The sequence below is a fragment of the Gymnogyps californianus genome, chromosome 2 (genome assembly GCF_018139145.2).
Source record: "Gymnogyps californianus isolate 813 chromosome 2, ASM1813914v2, whole genome shotgun sequence".
Lineage (NCBI taxonomy): Eukaryota > Metazoa > Chordata > Aves > Accipitriformes > Cathartidae > Gymnogyps > Gymnogyps californianus.
Genome location: NC_059472.1, coordinates 142,115,113 through 142,136,062, shown reverse-complemented (window position 1 = coordinate 142,136,062; position 20,950 = coordinate 142,115,113). Strand labels below are relative to the sequence as shown.

General features: G+C 42.5%; 2 protein-coding genes across 2 annotated transcripts in view; one reads left to right on the top strand and one right to left on the bottom strand.

The window, feature by feature from the left end:
• Positions 1–260, top strand: part of AKAP9 (A-kinase anchoring protein 9) — a 122,702-nt gene extending 122,442 nt beyond the window's left edge. Inside the window, 1 exon segment of the mRNA XM_050892833.1 lies at positions 22–260. Coding sequence (XP_050748790.1) covers positions 22–65 — 44 coding nt within the window. The 3' untranslated portion in view covers positions 66–260.
• Positions 261–943: 683 nt separating this feature from the next.
• Positions 944–12,616, bottom strand: LOC127013089 (lanosterol 14-alpha demethylase). Its single transcript, XM_050891685.1, has 10 exons — positions 12,428–12,616; positions 11,498–11,596; positions 10,370–10,546; positions 6,659–6,785; positions 5,320–5,494; positions 5,012–5,131; positions 4,376–4,571; positions 3,715–3,810; positions 2,656–2,824; positions 944–2,102 (listed from the first exon to the last, which is right to left on the bottom strand). Exons 1-10 carry the CDS (start codon positions 12,578–12,580, stop codon positions 1,924–1,926), a joined length of 1,491 nt encoding a protein of 496 aa, XP_050747642.1. The 5' UTR covers positions 12,581–12,616; the 3' UTR covers positions 944–1,923.
• Positions 12,617–20,950: the final 8,334 nt, after the last annotated feature.

Genomic DNA, 20,950 nt, shown 5'->3' with positions numbered 1-20,950 from the left:
AAATCTTTCTCCTTCTAACAGGTTCGACTTCATACACTCAGTTGCATGCGGGTATGAGAAGATAATAATACCCTTTCAACATCTCCATCACTGGCAGTGATGTGAATGGATTGCCTTCTGTAAATCTGTGCTCTTTCTGTGCTTTTGTATAATGTGTATATTGTGGGACCAATAGGAACACAGCTAGACGATTGTATACAGTTGCATCCTGACACACCCACGCAGACTGGGATTTATGTATATAGGCACTTTGGTGTTCATGGGGGGGGGGGAAAACCCAAACAAAAAAACCCACCCACCATTAAATTACATGTATATTTGTGGAATGCTAATTTAAATGATTAACTTATGAAGTGTGTATTTATCAAAAGGGTGCAAAGATGAAACTTGTGTATTAATGAAATTGAGCTACATTCAGCAAAGTTTACTTGCACTTTTTCTGGCAAGGCTACTGAAGTTACATGACTCTCGTAATATTTGCTACTGGCAGTGCAGACAGAATATCACTTGTAGAGACCTATTTTTGTAATGGTAGAAGTTTTGAATTTTATGGGTATTTTGTCAAAGTACTGAAATAAAGATGACTTCATGCTTTTAACTGTGTTCAAGAACCACTCCCTTATTCACACGGCGCTCCTCCTCCTCGTGGTGGCTGCAGCTGTACTTTTTACAGATTCCAAAATGCTGCTACTGCCACGAAGAGAGGACAGGTACACGCTTGGTTTCTGAGGTCACACCTGACAGGGCTGGAAGAGAAGATACTGCGCTCCCTCCCTTGCTGTGACTGAGACAAGCTGCTGTGGCAGTTACACCCGAGTTTAGAACAGGAAAGACGGGGCAAAGCCCTTGCTCCAGTGAGCACTGATGGAGGGGGGCAGCTCTTTGCATGACCGACTTCGTAACTCACAGAAAGTTTATTACAAATTTACTTATAAAAGCTTTTCAGAATTGACAGGGTTGAGCACAGAAAACTTCCACAAGAGGTTTGTTTATAAATTTAATTCAAAGTTCCTGTGAGCCAGAGCTCATTACCATTTATCACCGCCACTCTTGAACCAAACACCATTTAACACAGTCCTGCACGAGTCAGTACGAAGGGGGACAACATTCAGCTATTTCACTTAATTTGTGACCATTTTATACACAAAGATGTTATTTACAAAATTCATGTTGTATCGTCATATTGTTACTTTCACACTTACATCAAGCTTTCAGAGATCACTACTTTCAGAAATTTGTAGAAAATTATTTGTTGCTTTCTGAACCAAAGCATTTTACAACTGCTTCAAGTTAGACATTTACATCGTTTATTCTCAGAAAAGACCGACTGTGAAAAAAGTCTCTGTGAACATCTTGTAGTCTGTCTGCTACTCAGCTGTACAGCAGCATTTTTTTAAATAAGTATGCGGGCACTTCCAAGAATCAGCCAAGACCATACCTAGTTCGCTTGGAACAGAATCACAAATACCAAAAGTAGGGCACCACCAAGTACGTTCCCCCTCGATGCCTGTTTCCTGACAGGAATTGGATACAGAGGTAAGGTACGCAGTCTTTACCCCATGTTACCCGGGGAAAAGTAATCTTCCATTATTTTTCATAAGCAAAGAGTTCCATTTATAGAAATGACTTCTTTCTTCACCTTAAAGCATTGGCATGCACCCTAAAAGTGTTACATCAATAGAAAAGACACTTTTTCTTTTAAAAATGCAATGAGAAATTTGTAGAACAAGCAATTAATTATACACAGCAGCATTAAATGGTGTGGGCAAAGAAACAAAACAGACGCCAAGACTTTGCATTCGGGAGATTATTGTTGCTTTCCTAACAGGAGATGCAACAGTTTCCATCTGCCACTCATTTTGTCACAATTTTATTCAAAAGTCTGTTAGTTTACAGAAATAAGTAAGGTTTTAGCCCCAGGATTTACAGTGACCTCCTCTTATATCTGATAATGGGGTTATTAGGTGTGTGTATCATTGTTGTATAATTTATAGTTGGAAAACAGTCATTGATGAGATCAAATTCATACAAACGAAGCAAAGTAGACCAAATTGTCTTAATCTGAACATAGGCAAAGTTTTCTCCAATGCAGCGATGACGGCCTAGAAGGAAAGTAATAAAAAGCAGTTAGAATACTTAGTTATTAAATCACCTTTGACAACAAGCTAACTTTAAAAGCCAAGTAATTTGAATGAGAGTATGTTGTTCTGTCCTCACCAGAAAGCATTAATTTACGTATCACCAAAGAAGTGTTTACAACACTGAGGAAAGATAGCAACTGTAACCGTATTGTGGTGATATCTGCAAACTGTTTTGGCAGTTAGGGCTCGATGCAGATTTTTGCTCTGCCTTGAACTGACTTTGCATTACCAGGTTTTTACCTTGCCTTGAAAAGACTCAAGTCAAATATCACACGTGCTAACCTAAAGATTTGTTTTGATTGCTACTCCGAATAATATACAGCTACTAGTAATGCAAAACTATTGACTTCATTCTTTTAACAGCACTTTCACAGTAAGAAAACTTTCAGGCAGCAATAGAAAGAAAAAAATACATCCTCAGACACTACAGCGTGGGGAGGTGCTGTACGAGACGATAAGTATGAGCCGCTTCAGTACACAGTCACTCGGGAAAGCGCTGTGTTTTCTTACTCACCAGCGCCGAATGGAATGTACGCAAATTTCTCTCCAGCTGCTGGGTTATCTTGGAGATACCGGTCAGGCTGGAATTCTAGAGCATCTTTCCAGGAGTCCCTGAGTCTGTGGTTAACAGTGGGAGATACACAGACCTGATGGCTGGGGGGAATATTATATCCAGCAACAGTCTACAAGAGAAGAGACAAGACCCCACACATCACAAAACGCCTCCCTTTTTCTTTTTAAAGTGTTACCTGAAGTGCTATATCGTGAGGCTTGAATTTCAAAAGAGATTTTGGCTAAGCTCATTTAAAATTAATGCAGCCTAATAGTTTATTGTTTTACTTGTACAGGGCACAATGTTAAAGTAGTTGCGGGAATCTTTCAGCTGCTTTAACAAGGCTGGCAATTCTACAGAAAGGGTTTTTAAAAAAAATGAATGAACTTAAAATTTATTGAAAGCGTGTGTCACGGGAGGGACATTCGTTTAAAAACATTATTTGACTTTCTATCATCTTATTTGTACAAACAGCAAGTTTTCTTTGAGATTTACCTAGCTTGTACTGTATTAAGTGCAAGCCAATTTTTTCCAAGATAGCTATTAAAAATACCTGGCAAACAAAAAATAGCTTTAAATGGTAGCACCAAACTGAGCTCAAGTGAGACCGATAGCTAAAAGAAAGGGTCAGTTTTGCTGAATAAGACCGCACGTGGCTGTTACTAGGTCCCCTCAGAGCCTTCCCTTCTCCAGCCTCTCCTCACAGGAGAAGTGCTGCAACCCCCTGCCATCTTGGTGGCCCTCTGCTTGCTCCACTTCATCAACATCTTGATCGCTGGGGGCCGGAGGGGTCCAAAACTGGACGCAAATAATTCCAGATGAAGGTAACAAGTACCAAGTTCAAGGTATTAATTGCTTTCCTCAATCAACACCAGCTACGCTCCCACCAATATACCCGGATTGCCATCAGCTTTCATCCCTGTGAGCAAACACTGCTCACTTGTGTCTTCCTTCTGCCGACCAGGACACCCCCCACCTGTGCTCTACTGAAGCGAAGTTAGCTCCCACAGGTGTACTCACCTGGGGAGTTTTGGCCATCCTCATCATGGTCATTATAGGAGGTCTAAGCCTTAAAGTTTCTTTTAGACAGCGATCCAGCAAACTGAGATCCTTGAGCTGAAAATATGGAGAAAATGATATATCAAAATATAGCCAAGTTTATTCAACACAAACAAAATGGTATTTTATACCATTTAAAAACAATTTTTTAAAAAAATCAAAGAGCAGCTCGTATTTACATGTACTTCACTAGCTACCCTGATAATTTCTTTTTTTTTTTCCGTTTGATTCAATTAAGAAGGAAAAAACACCTGACCAGTGCAAATACAACTAGTCTACTAATCTGTCTCACGAGTGTTTTCTGATGCCTAATTAAAGAACAAGGTCACACTGCATCCCTTTCCTCCTCTACAGAGCTATCATTTCTTAAACAGACACTGTAGGAACTGTAATTTCCTTAATCAACACTGATTTAAAAAAACAGTAGCAAGCTGAAAATTTACTTGGAGAGGAGGAGATGGAGGACAGGTAATTGGCAAACAGCGTTATCACAGAGTGACTGTGCCAGATTATGATTCTAACACAAAGCATATGACTATATTTCACATTTGTTTGTTGTCTTCTTTTAAATGAGCATCTAAAAGTATAAAAACACCCAGCAGGAATAATGTAACATACAAACCTGGTCGTAAGTTAACGGTGGCAAGTCATCCCCACAAACTGCTTTTTGTTCTGCATAGCACTGTTCCTGTATCGATTTGTCTCTGGCTATGAAGAAGCCAAGCCAGGCGCTGGTGGTGGAGGATGTGTGCTGCCCCGCTAGGAGCAACCCGATAAGCATTCCAGCAATTTCATCATCTGTCAGCGGACGGCCGTCCCTAGGTTGAAGGGTGTTATGTTAGAGCTTCATTTGATCAGGTTTCCAGTTACAGTAGCATTTACAGTTTCTTCTAATGTACTTCTTTCTCCTTCTTCTCTTTTGTTGCCTACCCTAAATGGAGCAGTGAAAGATCTAGGGGTAGGAGAACAGAGGGAGAGAGACTCTCTAGGAGCCTTAAAGAAAATCTTTACCGAACAGCCAGCAAAGAGAAAGGAAGCAACCTTGTGACTGCTGATGAAAATCTCAGAAACCTGAATAACCATTTACAAGCAAAATTTTTAAGCTGTTTTTAAGAATACAGCTAAGACCAATTGCTGGCAACAAAATTCAGAACACGAGTGAATATTTCTGATTTTTTGGTAGATACAGTTTTAACTGACGAGCTCAAAGCTAAAGTAAAACATCTATAAATGACAAGTCTTCAAACCCTTGGCTTACTTGTATGAAGCATCAAGTAAAGTTTGGAGCATGTCATCCTCCTTTTCCTCAGACTTTCGACGTTTCTGGATAACCTTGTAGAAAATACTCTTTATTTCTCGGTGTGCTCGATCTCGACGTCTGCGATTCAAAACACTTCTATTAGCAACTTGGTATAAAGTAACACATAAAATGCTTATGAGGATTTATTGGGATGTCTAGATTAGCTTACAAACAAGAAACGGCGGGGGGGGGCGGGCACGGGACAACCAAACAACAAAGACGTTTGGATAAAACACTTAAGTTGCTTCATCTGCTATTTCTGGTACCTGAAGCTCGGCAGAGGTAGCCAACCTGGCAGAAGCCAGGCAGCATGAGTAAAACCCCCATCCAAATCGGCATACAGCTGAGCCACCTTCTCATTCAGTAAGCTTCTTATTTCTCTCCCATGTAAGCAATGACTTGCTGTCAAAATGATAAGTTCTGAAAGGGCTTCAAACAGGTCTGAGGAAAGATTTGGAAAATGTTACTGAAGATGCATTTCAGGCGAGATGTTACGCTTTACAGGTTATTCTTTATTTTGTAGAAGAGAAAAATAAGTAACTGGACACAGATTAGTAATTTTAAATAGAATTTTAGATTGTATTGTTAGGAGAATGAAGCATCTAATTTTAAATTTCTGTGTGTCTATCAGGTCTCTCGTCAAACAACTTTTTAATTAGATCACTGATTTCAACAACTTTTTTCTAAGGTATTTTTTCCTATAAATTTTTCTAGGAGAGCTAGTAATCCTTCCGAAGTAAGCCACGCAGCACAACCTTAATCCTTAATAAATACAAAAGAAGTCATACAAAAACTTAACCTTGAAATCCAAATCCATGGGAAACCAGTTAGTTTTGCTGCTCACTGAATTATTTTTAAATAATAATATTTATACATTTAATATGATAACATAATTTTATCTTTATATTATATAAGTATATTATATAAATTATATACTGATAAAATAAATAACAACTATAAATTGTATTAAAATATTTAAGTACTACATATTATAAGAATATTATATTTTTATATAATATATACTGTAAATATACATGTTTAAATAAGTAATATTTCTGACACTGTTGCGCCACTGTGGGCTTGCAACAATAGCGATGGGCTGTCTAGCAGGCTAGTTGGGAAAGACAGGTGGGAACTAAAAGAAGAATTCCACTTAGATCACTAACCTAACCTTGTCAGCTTCAAGGGTGCAGTTCTTCAGGGTGGAAGACCCCTGAGCTAAGATCTCTGACAGGCTCTGGGAAGTCAGAGCAGTATCTTTTCCTAGGGACTAAGAGGTGGTTACACTGAGCTGACTCGTATCATGCAAAACGAGCATGATTCAGCCAGGCAACAGGTACACTCCCTATTAGCTGACTCAGAAAGCAAAAGGAAGATAGTCCTTTACTCCTGTCAGTGATTTTCTGAGCAGCTTTATTCTCCAATAGCCTTAAATTTGATTAAACAAAATCTGTATTTTGCATCTTTCTTCTGATGTTCTGTACAGTTTTACCTATGTCATTTTCATTTCTTTAATACTGCAGTAAATCATTTGCAAAAACATACTGCATCAGCCCTAATTCCGACCCAGAAAATCCGAGGAAAAATGCATCTGATCTTGCTTACTTTTTTCTCCACTCTCTCCCCATGCTTTGAAATACTCCTTTGTTTCTTCTTCAATCACAGATACATGCTGTTTAAACCGGGCAATATTTAGCCCAGTTTTGAGCATCTTCTTCTGTTCCAAAAATACCTAGAGGAATCAAGACAGAAAAAGCAATCAGTACAAGGATCATCATATTAGTGTAATTAACAACTTATTATCATTTGTACTGTAAGAACATACAGAAGTAAACAGAAATTATGATTAGGATTATAGGGTACAACAGATACTCCAATTTAAATAATAGATAATAGTCCATTTTTCACCTTCTTTGTTTTTCAAGCAAAAGTTTAGTAACATCCAAGTAAAATACTAGCTTAAGGGAGCTACAGTTCTCTTTTACAGTACCAAAACGGAAAATAATTTTAATATCTTTGTCAAACTTTATCCTTGAAGATGCAAGAAGCATTCGAGATTGAAATACAGAACGCACTTTAGACACGTAATCACAAATGTAATCAGACCTGTCCTTGCAAAGTCTGGATTCAGTGTGTTTTCCTTGTTATGTGGCCTCCTTGCTTTCTCTCCCCCACAGCATCTGTCTTCTCTCATGCAGTAATACTTTACCTCTGGTCTAGAGATGCACCTTTCTTTTACAAGGCCCTCTGATCTCACTGCCCAGGAAGTCAGACACAGAAGCGGGAAGCAAACTGCTTCCTAGGAAAATGGTGAGCTTCACGTCCTTCTCACCTCTTCCTCCTTTTCTTTGTATAGACTCATAGCTAACAAACCTACTGGTAAAAAGCCCATTATTAGATGAGAACCATTCAAGGGATTGACAGGACATCTACTCAGAAAATGATTCAATTGATTTTGAAGCCCTAATTACAAATTAGGGCATCTGCCCTACAGATCTGCACTATACCATGAGCAATACACTGAAAACTGTCTTCCCACCAAGGGCTCGGCATGTACTATAAAGTTATTCACAAAACCAGAGGCGTAAAAAGTAAGGTTACTTCCTAGAAACTTCTGTTTTCAGAATGCAGTGGGGACTCCAGCAGTCTATCAGAGGGTACACATGCCACAGAGCAGAGAGACAAGCACATTCTCCCTTGCAATGTGCTAGCCCATCTCCATCTCCAGCTTGATGGAGACAGGTATGGCACACAGGAGTGAACACATCCGCTGCCATTTCAGCTCCTCTCAATGCAAAACTGACTGCAAGAGGCTTAGAGGGAGGAGACAGTGAATATGAGCTGATATATAGACTATGCATATTAACAAACACTTACCAGAATTACTGGTAAGTAACTTCTTCCTCTTAAAGAGTCATCAGGTACATCAGGTACAACAACAACAGTTGACAAGTAGTCAACTGTAAGGGGTGGCTCTTCTAAACACGACTGACAGTCACTGTCAGACTAAGACACAGAGACTTAGCAGCTTGAGCAGAGAGAAGAGGGCCTCAAAAGAAAGTTCTGGATGATCCATCAACAGTAGAATGCCAATGAAAGTTTGAACAGCTCTCTAAATGCCTTCCCAGTAGACATCTGAAATGAAATTGTGGTGGTAGCACTATGCAAAAAAAGCCAGCTCACCTCTAGCAGAATGCATTCCTGCCACAACCGGACACTACCTCACTAGCTTCATACAGGGAAACACACAACTAGAGATAATCAGTGCATGCCAATAACAAAATCCCTGCATCTCCTAGCTGTGGAAAAAAAGTAGCCCAGGTGATTTTCTGAGGAACCTGAATCTGCAGAGATAAAAAGGAAGAAGTCCTTCTAGTATCAAAGGTATGAATGAAGTAGACTTATCCACAGACACCCAAGGCTGAGTAATATAAAAAGATTAATCTCTTGACTAAAGCAGAACTCAAACGCACTCTAGGGAAAAAACTAGGGTAACTCTAGAAAAAGACCTTACTTCAGAAACAAAGCAGTATATGACGGACCAGTGAGGCAGGCCTTAATCATCCCTCTATGCCTGAAGAACATAGTTGTAAGAAATGCCTATTTCCAAGGAGCTTATAAACAGTTCTATAAAACTCCTGAAGGATGAGATTAGATCCCATCAAAGAACTAGCTCTTGAATGAAGACAGACATTCAAATCCATCCATGAACTGTAGAGTGTGAAAGCAGAAGTCAAGACAGCTGTAACAACAAGCGGATGAATTTTCACAAAATTAAGAGACAAACCAGCACCTTTCAGTTTCAAGCAGACATCCCATGACAGTCAGAATCCAAAGAACAAGCCCAACACAGAGAAAATCTGGCCAACTTAGCAGTCTATGTCTGATTCACAGACACTTTTCTGAAACCAGTATATACCAGAGAAGAACATGAAAGATGTACTGCAGAGAATCATGTACCCTCTCCACTCCAGCAGCTCCAAAAGGGATCGACTCCATCCCTGACTTTTTGAGGAAGACCTCTGACTGTCGGAACTGGCAGAAACAAGTCTGTTAGAATGACCCCACTTGTGGAAGAGGTCTCCTAGGACAAAAGAAACGATCTCCTATTTGTTATCCAGGCTGCAGTCCTGCTGATTTCATTCACAAAGGGATGGGAGGAACTACGCAAATCTGCCAAGTGCAAAAAAATCCACCACCCAAACCAAAGAATCCTCCCCCCAAACTTTGTGACACTGTCTATCCACAATTTAACACTTCCTGACAAAGCAGGAGACAACTAAGTTCTCCTTTACTTATTTACAAAGCGGCAAGTTGTTGGTAGTCAGTTGTATATGAGATTTCCAAAAGAATGGGGTAAGAACAACATACATACTTTGTGGATCACTGCAAAATGCCAGTATGAAGGAAAAGAGACTCCTGATTACTGCCCCTAAGCCACATAATTAAGAGGGGAACAATCACTGCAAGTGCCTTCAGCAGGGGAGAATGAAGAGGCATGCTAAGGAGGAAAAGTACTGATGGCTGCAGAAACTATTACCAGTCAAATGACTGGCATTTATACAAACAAAATGAAGCCAAAGCTGAAAATCCAAAAATGAAGTGTATCACAATGCTGTTTCTGCCACCAGACTACCCTGTTGTACAACAGGCTGTTGATGTCAACATACATACACTGAACACAGAGTCCCAGCAGAGCAAATCCGTCCATGGAAAAGCTGGCTTCTGCAGTTTAAGAGTCTGGCATGCCAGACAACATGCACAAACAAGAAAGCAACCAACACTTAGCTCGGAAACAATGGCACATGACACAGCCACTGTGCTTCCGGACCCATGCAGACTGTATTCTGCAAACATATACAGAGTGATTTTTGTCCGAGCAAGACAAACCTTGTGGTGCAAATTGTCAAATTAATAGTCCTGGACCTAGATTTGGCGTGGCATAAATGAAAAATTAGCACTCTTAAAGCTCTCTCAGAAGGAAGACCTGAAGTTGCTTGTAAGGGAAAAGAAAACTGCAGTCAGTGGCATGCTGTAAGGGAAGGAAAAAGAGACTCGCTCACTAGTTTTTCCTCTATGGTGGGATCAGATGGTTTCAAGAACAAAAAATAGCACCCAGACTGACAAATGGCCAGGTGGTAAATAAAGCAACCTAAACATGTTCAGTCTTGATTATCCAACTGAGACAGTTTACGAACTGCAATATGCCAGAATTGCATATGAACACACAACTCCATCATACAGAGCCAAGAGCTCAGGGCTGCCTACTCAGAATTTAAATTATGCTACTTTTCTACTCATACTTAAAATACGTACCACATTAGGGACATCGTAAGCAACTCCCTTGCCAAAAACTGGTGTAGTTAACCGAGAGTATACATCCTCTGCATTCAGATCTTCATTTTTACTATTGAAGAATAGAGCAGCAGCATCACTACCCAGTAAGTATGTGAACGTCTTGCCAACCATAGTGAAACTGAACACAGGTCCATACTAAGAGAGAAAAAAAAATACCAATTTATTTTAAGTAAGAAGAACACAAATCATTAAAGCCATATCTCTTTATGTACAGGCTTCCATAAATCACTCTCCTAAGAAGTATCTAGAGATTTAATAAAGATATAAATATTTTAAACCACATTTAAATTCTGTTCTTAATATACTTACTAGTGATATCTAACATTATAACAAACACACATGATCTTGCCCATTTTAAAACCATTTAGTTTAAAAAATTTAAATAAAAGATCAATTACACTACAAAAACTAGCAGGCAGATTACAGCACATATAGCCTCCAGTAATCTACAAACACTGTCTCAAAAAATTCTGGATTTGGAGTTATGCACAGGTAATTAAGAGCAAATAAGATTTTAAAGTTTAAAGGTCATCTCCAGCAGATCTTCACATACTAAATTTGGCTTTCCCTAAGGTAACCAAGCTAAGATTTAAGCTTATGACTCTAGAAAGTTTTAGATAATGTGAAACAGATCAATAAATCTTATTTCATTGGAATTAAGGCTCTACTGCCTTAGTCCATTTCTTTTGGGCTGTTATAGTATAAAACCTACTGAGGTGGTCAGCTACATTCCAGCCTGGTCACAGTTTAGTAAAGACTGAGATGAAAAGGTCCCAATTAAGGCAAGAAATAATGTCATGAAAATGGCTTTTTAATTAACTTGTGATTCAGCTATGAGCATTACCCAAATACAGAGACATATTTTTTAAATCTGAATCACAAGAGATATCTCAGAAAACACTGTTTCTCTAACAACAATGTACATAAAGAGATCTGAAGAAACCAGAGCCTACTGTGCACACTCCATTCCATATTGGAGGTGGTAAATGAGAATGAACTGATTTTAAACAGGCTCCAGATAGAGAACTTAATAGATACACAAAAATATTTTAGCATATGCTCAGCCAGTCATGTAGGAAAACATACCTTGTCATAAGCATTTTCCAAAAATTCAATGGGACTTTTTCCAAATGCGATTGCATGTCCAAGGAAAGGGATGCTTGATGAAATATAAGGTGGGTATTTCTGAGGAAGAAAGAGAAAAATAATTATTGAATTTTCTTCAGAGAGTAATAAAACCTTGTCCATTTACATAAAAACTAAACACAGAGGAGGCTTTATACATGTTTTGTTTAAACTCTTCTGTGAAAAGGCCAACTTTGGACAACTGATTTTTTTTTAAATAGAGTAAGAGTGAGCCACATTTAAAAGCAGCAGAGGTTAAAATAAAATGAATAAAATTAAGATTCTTCCTAACCTGCCTCTGAACGGAAAGCACAAAGATACTGCAATTGGAAAGAAAGCAGTCAGAAAATAACCAGCATTGACAATTTGTTAAACAGTCCCCCAAAAGCATCAACCTCCGCTTAGCAACGAGTTTCATACATATGTGGGAGCCTTCTTTTAAGCTGCACTGATGAAACAGTACCGGGCACGGCCTTTGCCTCTCCAAAACCTAAGCACCTCTGCTTCATGTGGTACCGACCAGCTGGGCGAAGGGACCAGCCAGTCCAACATTCCCGTCAGAAACCGTCCCTGGGGAGGCTGGGAACGCTCCTCGCTCGCCAGAGCCTGCTCCCGCGCACTTGGATTTCACCGCCCATTTCTTTGCGCTCCCCAAGACGGGCTGTCCAGAGGTGAGGGCACCGCTGCTCCCCCGTCCGTCCGTCCGTCCGCACCCTGAAGGCAGGCCGCCCGGCTCCCCCCGGCCCTCTCCCTCCCCCCTGCCCTCGCCCCGCGGTGACCGCCCCTCCGCGGGAGGGCGGCGGAGGCCTCCGGGTCCCCTGCCCCGGCCCATCGCCTCTCCCTGGCCGCGCCGCAGGCGGCCTGAGGCACCGCGCGTCCCCCAGCGCCTACCCTCTGGTCGGACCCGACGTGGCGCCGGTAACCCAGCTGGAACAGGTAGCCGAGGCTCAGCGCGAAGGCGGAGGCGGCCAGCACCAGGGAGAGGGGGTTGCCGACGGCCACCCGCTCCAGCAGGGACCCGCCGACCTCCAGCAGGCTCAGCATCGCCTCAGCCTCCGCCGCCACCCGCCGGGCTGCGGGCACCCGCGCGCCAGCGCCCTCCGCGCGCCGCGGGACAGGTCCTGCGGCAGTCACGCCCCTCCGCGCTGGGCTGATCTCTGCCCATGTGACGATTGCCGGCGCCTGAGCCAACCGGCGGCCGCGCTCTACGGGGTGACGGCATCTGCCGGGCTGCGAGGGGCGCCATTGGGCGGGCGGCGGGCGGGGCGCCGGGCCGTGATCGGTGGTTGGCGGCCGGCTGGCGCCTCGCGCGTCCGAGCAGGGGCGGCGGCCGTGGGGCTGCGCTGGGGCTGCCGGCGGGCGAGGGCGGCATCGCCCCGGGCCGCAGCCCCGAGCCCCGGCCGCCCAGCGCGGACTCTGAGCGGGGAGCGGGGCCCCACTTGCCTCCTCCCGCAGCTGTTCGCCCCCGCGGCCTTTCCCGCTCCCGAGGGGCCGCCTGCCGGAGGGGTTGCGGCCGAGGCCGCCCCAGGACTCCTGATCTCGAAGCTCCTCGGTCTGGCCTTGACCGGGCCGAGCACTGCTGCCGGCGTTGCTCAGCGTCCGGTGCGGTCCCGTGGCTGAGCGGCTCGGTGGCCTCTGCCCTCAGCCTCCTTCGTCTGAAGCACCACTCAGCCCCATGGGGCTGCAGCAGCTTCCTGGTGCCACAGCCCTAGGGTAGCAGCACGCTGGGGGATAAACACACGTGGGGCAGAAACACACGTGGGCAGACCATGCCTGTGTTGAACTCAGGTGGGGGGTGATACGTGGTATAAGCTCGTGTGGGGATCATGCGTGTCAGCCCCACGTGAGTTCATGCCCACATGTGCAACGCTACAGGCCTGGGGAACAGTGGCTGGAAAGCTGCTTGAGGGAAAAGGACCTGGGGGTGTTGGTCAACAGCTGGCTGAATATGAGCTGGCAGTGTGCCCAGGTGGCCAAGAAGGCCAATAGCATCCTGGCTTGTATCAGGAATAGTGTGGCCAGCAGAACTAGGGAAGTGATCGTCCCCCTGTACTCGGCACTGGTGAGGCCGCACCTCGAATCCTGTGTTCAGTTTTGGGCCCCTCACTACAAGAAAGACATGGAGGTGCTGGAGCATGTCCAAAGAAGGGCAAGGAAGCTGGTGAAGGGTCTAGAGCACAAGTCCTGTGAGGAGCGGCTGAGGGAACTGGGGTTGTTTTGTCTGGAGAAAAGGAGGCTCAGGGGAGACCTTATTGCTCTCTACAGCTACCTGAAAGGAGGTTATAGCGAGGTGGGTGTCGGTCTCTTCTCCCAAGTAACAAGCGATAGGACAAGGGGAAACAGCCTCAAGTTGCGGCAGGAGAGGTTTAGATTGGATATTAGGAAAAATTTCTTCACTGAAAGCGTTGTCAAGGATTGGAACAGGCTGCCCAGGGAAGTGGTTGAGTCACCATCCCTGGAGGTATTTAAAAGACATGGAGATGTGGCGCTTAGGGACATGGTTTAGTGGTGGACCTGGCAGTGTTAGGTTTACAGTTGGACTCAATGATCTTACAGGTCTTTTCCAACCTAAGTGATTCTATGATTCTATGTGTTTATCCCGTGCGTGGTCGCCCCACATGAGTCCATACCCATGTGAGGGTGACACACGTGGGTATGAACTTGTGTGGAGAGAAACGCGCATGGGTATGAACTCACGTGGAAAGACCATGTGTGGGTTGACCTCGTGGGGTTGAATGCATGTGGATGTGGACACACGTGGGTATGACCTCATATGGGAGAACCATTGAGTGGGTATGAACTCACGTGGGGATAAGTCTCATGGACAAACAACGCGTGGGATAAACTCACCTGTGGAGAAGCACAAGTGGGTATAAGCTCGTGTGGGGATAAACATGAGAAACATGCGTGGGTATTAACTCGCATGGGGTGCCTGGGTGTAAAACACGCATGTGGAGAAACGTGTGGGGACACGCGTGGGAGGATCATGTGTGGAGATGACCTGCACCACGGGGCCTGCCTGGGATAACCCACATCAGGTAATCCACCCAGGATAATTCATACCAGATAACTCACCCGGGATAACCCACACCAGATAACCCACACCAGGTAATGCACCTGGGATGACCCACACCGGGTAACTGACCCACACCACACAACCCACCCTGGATAATTCACACTGGATAACCCACCCAGGATAACCCACAGCAGGGCAACCCACCTGGGAGAACCCACACCAGAATGACCCACCCAGAACCCATGCCAGAAAACCCACGCAGGATGATCCACCCATGATAACCCATGCAAGCTAACCCATCCTGGATAACCCACACCAGATAACCCATTCGGCACAACCCGCCCAGGATAACCCACCCGTGGTAATCCACACCGGATAACTCCCCTAGACAGCAGGCTGTATGATACCAGCAACATTACTCAGATAACTGAGCAGACAGACACACATGCTTTGCAGCAGAAAAAGGCCAGTCTTGTAAATGACAGGACCCTGCCCAGTACATGCTGCAGTGATCGGTGCTTTGTGCATGTCAGGCCTTTATTTGCCCGATGATCACACTTGCAAAAATCATGCCACTTACTTAAAAAGATTTTACAGATGGGGTCCATACAACAGCTGTATTAAAAATACTAAATTTAAGAGAGGATGCTTGGTTAGAAGCCATGGCAGATCACAGCAGTATACATTAAAAACTGGAAGGCTGTCTTTTTCTCGGTTGTGTGCTTCATGACCCTCTTATCTCGTGATGTATTTATATTCTTCGGGGGCATAGTTGAATGCTTACATTTTACTAATGGATTGAATGCCTGATACTCACCACTCGGGTCAAGCTGCTGTAGATTTCTTAGTGATGTAATAGATTTGGGGAGCTGGCCAATATCATTATTATTTGCAATTAAACAGACCAAATACTCCAGTTGCCCTCTGCTGTCTGGAATTTCCTTTAATGCATTGTGAGATATGTCCAGTTCCCTGAGGCAAACCAGTTTAGATAGCTCCTCTGGAATTTTAGTTAACTGATAAAGAAATAAAACAATTCATTTATGTAGATACAACTCTTTCTCTTCTGCAAAAAGTTTAAAAGGTAACTTTCCTGCAGGCAAAATAAGATTCCATAATTTAATTCTAACAATAAAAGCTTCTGAACTTTGATTCTAGTGGAAGCTAATTTGGTATTTTCCAATAAAAATGTGGATGCTGAGCACAGAAGTTTGCAGGGAAGCTTTTTAGACATGATAATAGAAAGGCAATAAAAAACATGCAGTAGAATAATACCTCCACAGCTGGAGCTTTAGGAGAAGTTCTTTTGGTCATTGTTATCATTAATGAAAAATTTTACCCTCTCAGAACACACTAATTTTATTTTCTGTTTTCCTCAGCCACAAGGAACTGAAACATGCAATTTTCTTCTTTTTGGTTCTGTTCTTACTTTGGTCTTTTCTAATTTTTATTTTCCTTCTTGGAACTTCAACTGTTCTCCAATTATTGTGCAAACTAAAGCTACAGCTCTCTGAGAAATGGATGTAAGATCACATACTTTTTGCTCTTGGGTCTGAAGAAAGCCAGCCCTTGGAAAGGATCATAACCACATTCGAAATCATATAAAGAAATATGAGCCTTTTCTGAAATCAGGTATGAAATACTGATTTTCCAAATTCTGGTGAAAAGAGAGACTTAAATGCCTAACTCATCAGGAGATTGTTTTGCTCTGTTCCTTGGTATTAAAAAAAAAAAAAAATTAAACTTTGGATTTTAGAAATGCAAAGCAATTTTCTCTGCTATAAGAAATCAGGGATCCAATATAGCTTTTCTTGTTTGAATTAGCGAAAGTTTAATGACCAACTAATTTTAAGAAGTATGACACGAGTTGGAAGGATTTGTTCATTTCACAGAGAGGAATCTTGGAGGCAGGCTTATCTACCAAATTCCAGCTAGTCCCTTTGTCTCTTGATATCCATTGGGATGGAAAATACCTACATTCCTAATAGTACTAGAAAAATTAAAAAATAGATGGTCTATTTCAGAACAATCTGATTATCAAAATATCACCTCAATAACACTGTATAAAGTGAGGTTCATGTCTAGTAGTTCTAAGTGTATCCTAATAGATTTTTGTCCAATTCTGGTATTAAAAATAGCTAAATAAGTACCTGGTTTTGCCTCTTTAGAAGCTATTTTTCTGCTTTTTGTTTACTCTGGGTGTATTCAAACACAGGAGCTTTTACATCTGTTAGGAGGAAATCTATTAATAATAATTTTGCAGCACAACAATCTGTGCAACGCAAGTTTTTCTTACCTAAAGGACGTGTTCTCTTACCTTCAACCCATTTGTTCGACACACTGTCAATGTCTCCAGCGAAGAAAGATGACATATTTCAGAAGGAAAAGATGCAAACTGGATGTTTGATACCTTTAGGTCTTTGATCACTTCCAGATTGCTAATCTGTAAAGGAATACTCTATCTGATTATTTGAAATGTCAAGTGTTTTCAAACACTTTAAAGAACGCAGTTCCTCAGGAAATGAGTCAGACTTACTATGGTGTAACAGCAGTACCTGGAGAGTCTTCATCTCGCATGCCACTGCTGGCATGCTATTGATTTCATTCTCACATCCAAGTAAACTAGTTTTGTAAGGCTGCACATGCATGCAGAAGATGAGGACAGTTTATTTTTGTTTAACTCTAGATGCTCCAAATCTTTAATGTCAGAAATTCCAGGTATTATTTCTGAAATAGAGCTGCCACTAAGATTTAAGGGTTTTAAGATCAAATAGTGCACACAATGCATTTGGAAACTGAGAGAGCTCATTATTGCTGAGGTCAGCTTTGGTTATCCGTATATGATTTTTTAATTCAACAGGAATGTATCTTAATGCATTTCCAGAAAACATTATTTTGGAGAGACCTTTTAAATGTGATATTTGTTCATCCAGTGAGTCCAGTTGGTTTCTACTTAAGGAAAAACTTCTTTAAATGTTTAAGTCTGTGAATATCAGCAGGAAGCTGGGTTAATTGATTATTATGTATCATGAGATGTTTCAACACGGTACAGTTGCAAAGGTTATCTGTAATGCTTTGAATAAATTTTTTTGCAAGGTTCAGAAACCTAAGTTCTTGTAAATTCTCCAGTTTATATGAAAGAAACTCCAGTTTTTTATCATCAACTCTGAGTACTTTTAGTTTTGTCAAGTGGAAAAGCTGCACAGGCAAAAATATAAGCTCATTGTTACTAATTGAAAATTCTTGTAGTTTCTTAAGCTCTTTAATATCCTTTGGTAAACTCTGAATCAAGTTCTGACATATGCTGAGTTTTACTAGATGAGGAAGGTAGCAGAGAACCCTTGAGAATATTGAAATTTGAGTGGAATCAATGTTGAGTACCTTCAAATTTTTCATGTCAGCTATGGCATCTAGTAAAGTTTTTAGCTTGTTGCCTCTAAAGTTTCAAGGCTTTCCAATGCAAAAGGAAATTCATCAATGTTGTAGTGATTGAGAAAGAGTTCCTTAATATTTACAAGCTTTGACAATTCTTTAGGGAGACATGATAGGTAACTGGTTGTGACTGACATTCAGTACTGTCAGTTTACGAAGTAAGGATATTTCTAGTGGCAACAGTGTCAGTCTATTTCTTTCAAGTAACAGAATTTCCAGATTAGTTAGATTGCCTATAGTTGAATGTAATGCTTTTATGTCATTTTTGTGTAAGAGCAAATATTTTAAATTTTGGTTTTCAAAAGCAAGCAGAGGCATGCTCCCTAGTATCTTTATCATTTAGTCTAAGCGCGAAATTCTCAGATTTTTCTTCAGGCAACATATATGTTGATCCATTTTCATCACTTTCAGGATTCATTGCTGATGATAGTAATATATCTGGTCTGGCATTTCCATCGACAGCTTCTGAAAGGATTTGGTGTAGTTCTCTAGTATCCTTTTCAGCTGATGTGTGTATTCTCTCACACCTGTTTCAGAGACACCTTGAGGCACTATGGCAGCATGTATCTCAGCTGAGAATTCACATTCGTACCTTTTTTCAGGTAAATCACTTCTTGATCTATTTTCAGTCATTTTATGGCTTTCCTCATTGCCAGCTGCTTTAGGAACTTCATGTGAAATACCACTCAAACTTTTCACAGTTACGTCGGCTACTTTAGGATTCTCTGATGAATGTAATGGGTCTTTCCTGGCATCATTAACTGGAATCTCACGAAAGCTTTTGTGTAGTCCTTTTGTATTTAGACCACTTGGAATTTCATCTTCTTCCTTCTCCAGAGACATTGTTCCTTTTTCTGGGCTGCTAATTGATTCTTATCAGTATTTTTTAAGAAATCAAACTGTAAGTGTGAAACCTATGTGGAATAATACATTTTAACATTAGTAGACTGAGGTAGCAATTGTAAGAGATCTTGATAAAAATCTAGACTTCTTCCACATTTGTGAACTCTCCCACATCTGGTTACCCCAAAAAAGGGATTATTTTACTGCAGTGCTTGCTACTTTAATACCTTGTTTTTCCAGACAATAGACTACAGATCACAAAACATACATCAGAAATGTGTGATTTGTTGCTTGACATTTCATAGTATAGCCCGACCTGTCTCAGACAACAGACACTGCTCAGCTTAGCAGACATGCCACCGTTCTCTAGAGCTCTGTTTGCATGTTTTTCCTGCTTTAAACTTTAATTTACTACATTAAACTTTTGTTCTCCTGCTACTAGTGATGTATCGTCATAAACAGTATTTTCCCAACTTCACTTGATTGCCATTTGACAAACCAAAGGTATTAGTCAGTGTTTTCCTCTCCCCTTATAGGCAGATTTATGCCATCTTACTGTGTAAGTCTTCAAACATGAGTCCCTCGAATAGATCTACATTTTTTCCTAGTTCCTTTAATACAAATCTTTCTGCTGATAAGGTAAAGTTGCACAAAATTATTATAATATCCTTACCCCATATTAATAAAAAAGCTTTAAGGTCAAGTGGGACCTTTGCAAACCATGTACATTGTTTCTGCTGAGCCTGTACCTGCATTTTTTCAGTAACAGCCTGTTTTCTGAAGCACATCTAGCTGTGAGCTAACAATGGTAGGGAAACCCCTACCTTTCTAGAGTAACTTTTCCCTGTCACCAAAGCAGCAGCAGGACATCTGGGCTGCGTGAGGAGTTTCCCTCAGGACCAAGCCTTTCTCTCGGACAAGCCGCCGCCCTCCCCGTGCCGCCGGCAGGAGCAGCCCCTGAATTCAAACAGCTCCCGACGGGGGGGGAAAGGAGGCTGGCATCCCACCTCGGCACCTACCTCTGCCGCCGCCACACCGAGTCCTGGCGCTGGCGACACGGCGCGGCCTCCCCAGCGCCGCCGCCGCTCCCCCTCAGGGCGTCCGCCGGTTGCCGCGGCAACCAACGGCGCCTCCTCCCCCGGCGCCGCAGGAGGGCGGGGCGGGGCGGGGCCCGGGGCGCTGAGGGAGGCTGGGCGCGGCGCGAGGGCGCGAAGCTGGAACTAGAGCCGTCATACAGCCCGTAAGTGTAAGGCCGGAGACCGATCTGTGGTAATTTGAGTTTTGCCGCGGTTCGGCCTATCGCTAACCTCAAATCATGCAGGTTCGCTTCACCGCGGCAAAAGGCACCCAATACTAGGTGGGTCCACTCCTCGCCCGAAGTGAGGCCCGCACTGACAGAGGTGAACAATCCTCCGGGCAGCACGCCAGCCTGACGATTAATTATTCCACTTGATAAAATTGTGCCTGTTTTTCACAGTTTTAAGTTTTCAGTTACTATTTTGCCTTACTGTGCCTGGCTGGAGTATTCTACTCAAATCTTTGCTTCATCAGCTATACAGTTACTCACTTTTTTAAAAAGTGCTTGTTGAGCTGAGTATCTCTTGCCTACAAAGGCATAATTTTCAGACTTGCCATTCTTGCAGCTCATTTTCATTTTTTTTGTTTGGTAGAGACAGGAGGGTTGTTACTAGTGGTCTGTCTCCACAGTGTTGGATTTCTCTCTGTTGCGATTTTTCATTTCCTCACTTTTAGATGAAAGGATTGTACTCGCCCTCTGTCACAGCAACACAGTGGAAACTCCTGTGTACCCAGGTGCCAGAAGCCTGCTAGGACTGCGTAACTGGGCTCTCACTGCTTAACGACTCCACAGACACGCAACATCTGCAAACTTCTGGTTCGCCATGACTAACAGTTTCCAGTTTTCTTGATGAACTCCTGAGTGGTTTCCAAGGTGCGCTACCTTCATGTGTAGTCACCATGGGACCCTCCCTATGATCCTCTCTGATGATCTTCCTACATACCTTGCAAAGAAGAGCCTGTTACTGCTCTTTGGTAGTAACACCTGCTTGGTAAGACATTTAATGGCACTTTCATGCTGGCTGCAATAATAAAAACAACAAACA

Excerpts from the sequence above, each read along its gene's own strand:
- LOC127013089 (XM_050891685.1), bottom strand. The coding sequence starts at position 12,580 with ATGCTGAGCCTGCTGGAGGTCGGCGGGTCCCTGCTGGAGCGGGTGGCC. Across the intron at positions 3,811-4,375 it reads CACCGTTAACTTACGACCAG|CTCAAGGATCTCAGTTTGCT; the intron begins GTTTGTATGTTA and ends CCATATTTTCAG. Across the intron at positions 2,103-2,655 it reads GTACATTCCATTCGGCGCTG|GCCGTCATCGCTGCATTGGA; the intron begins GTGAGTAAGAAA and ends CTTTCCTTCTAG.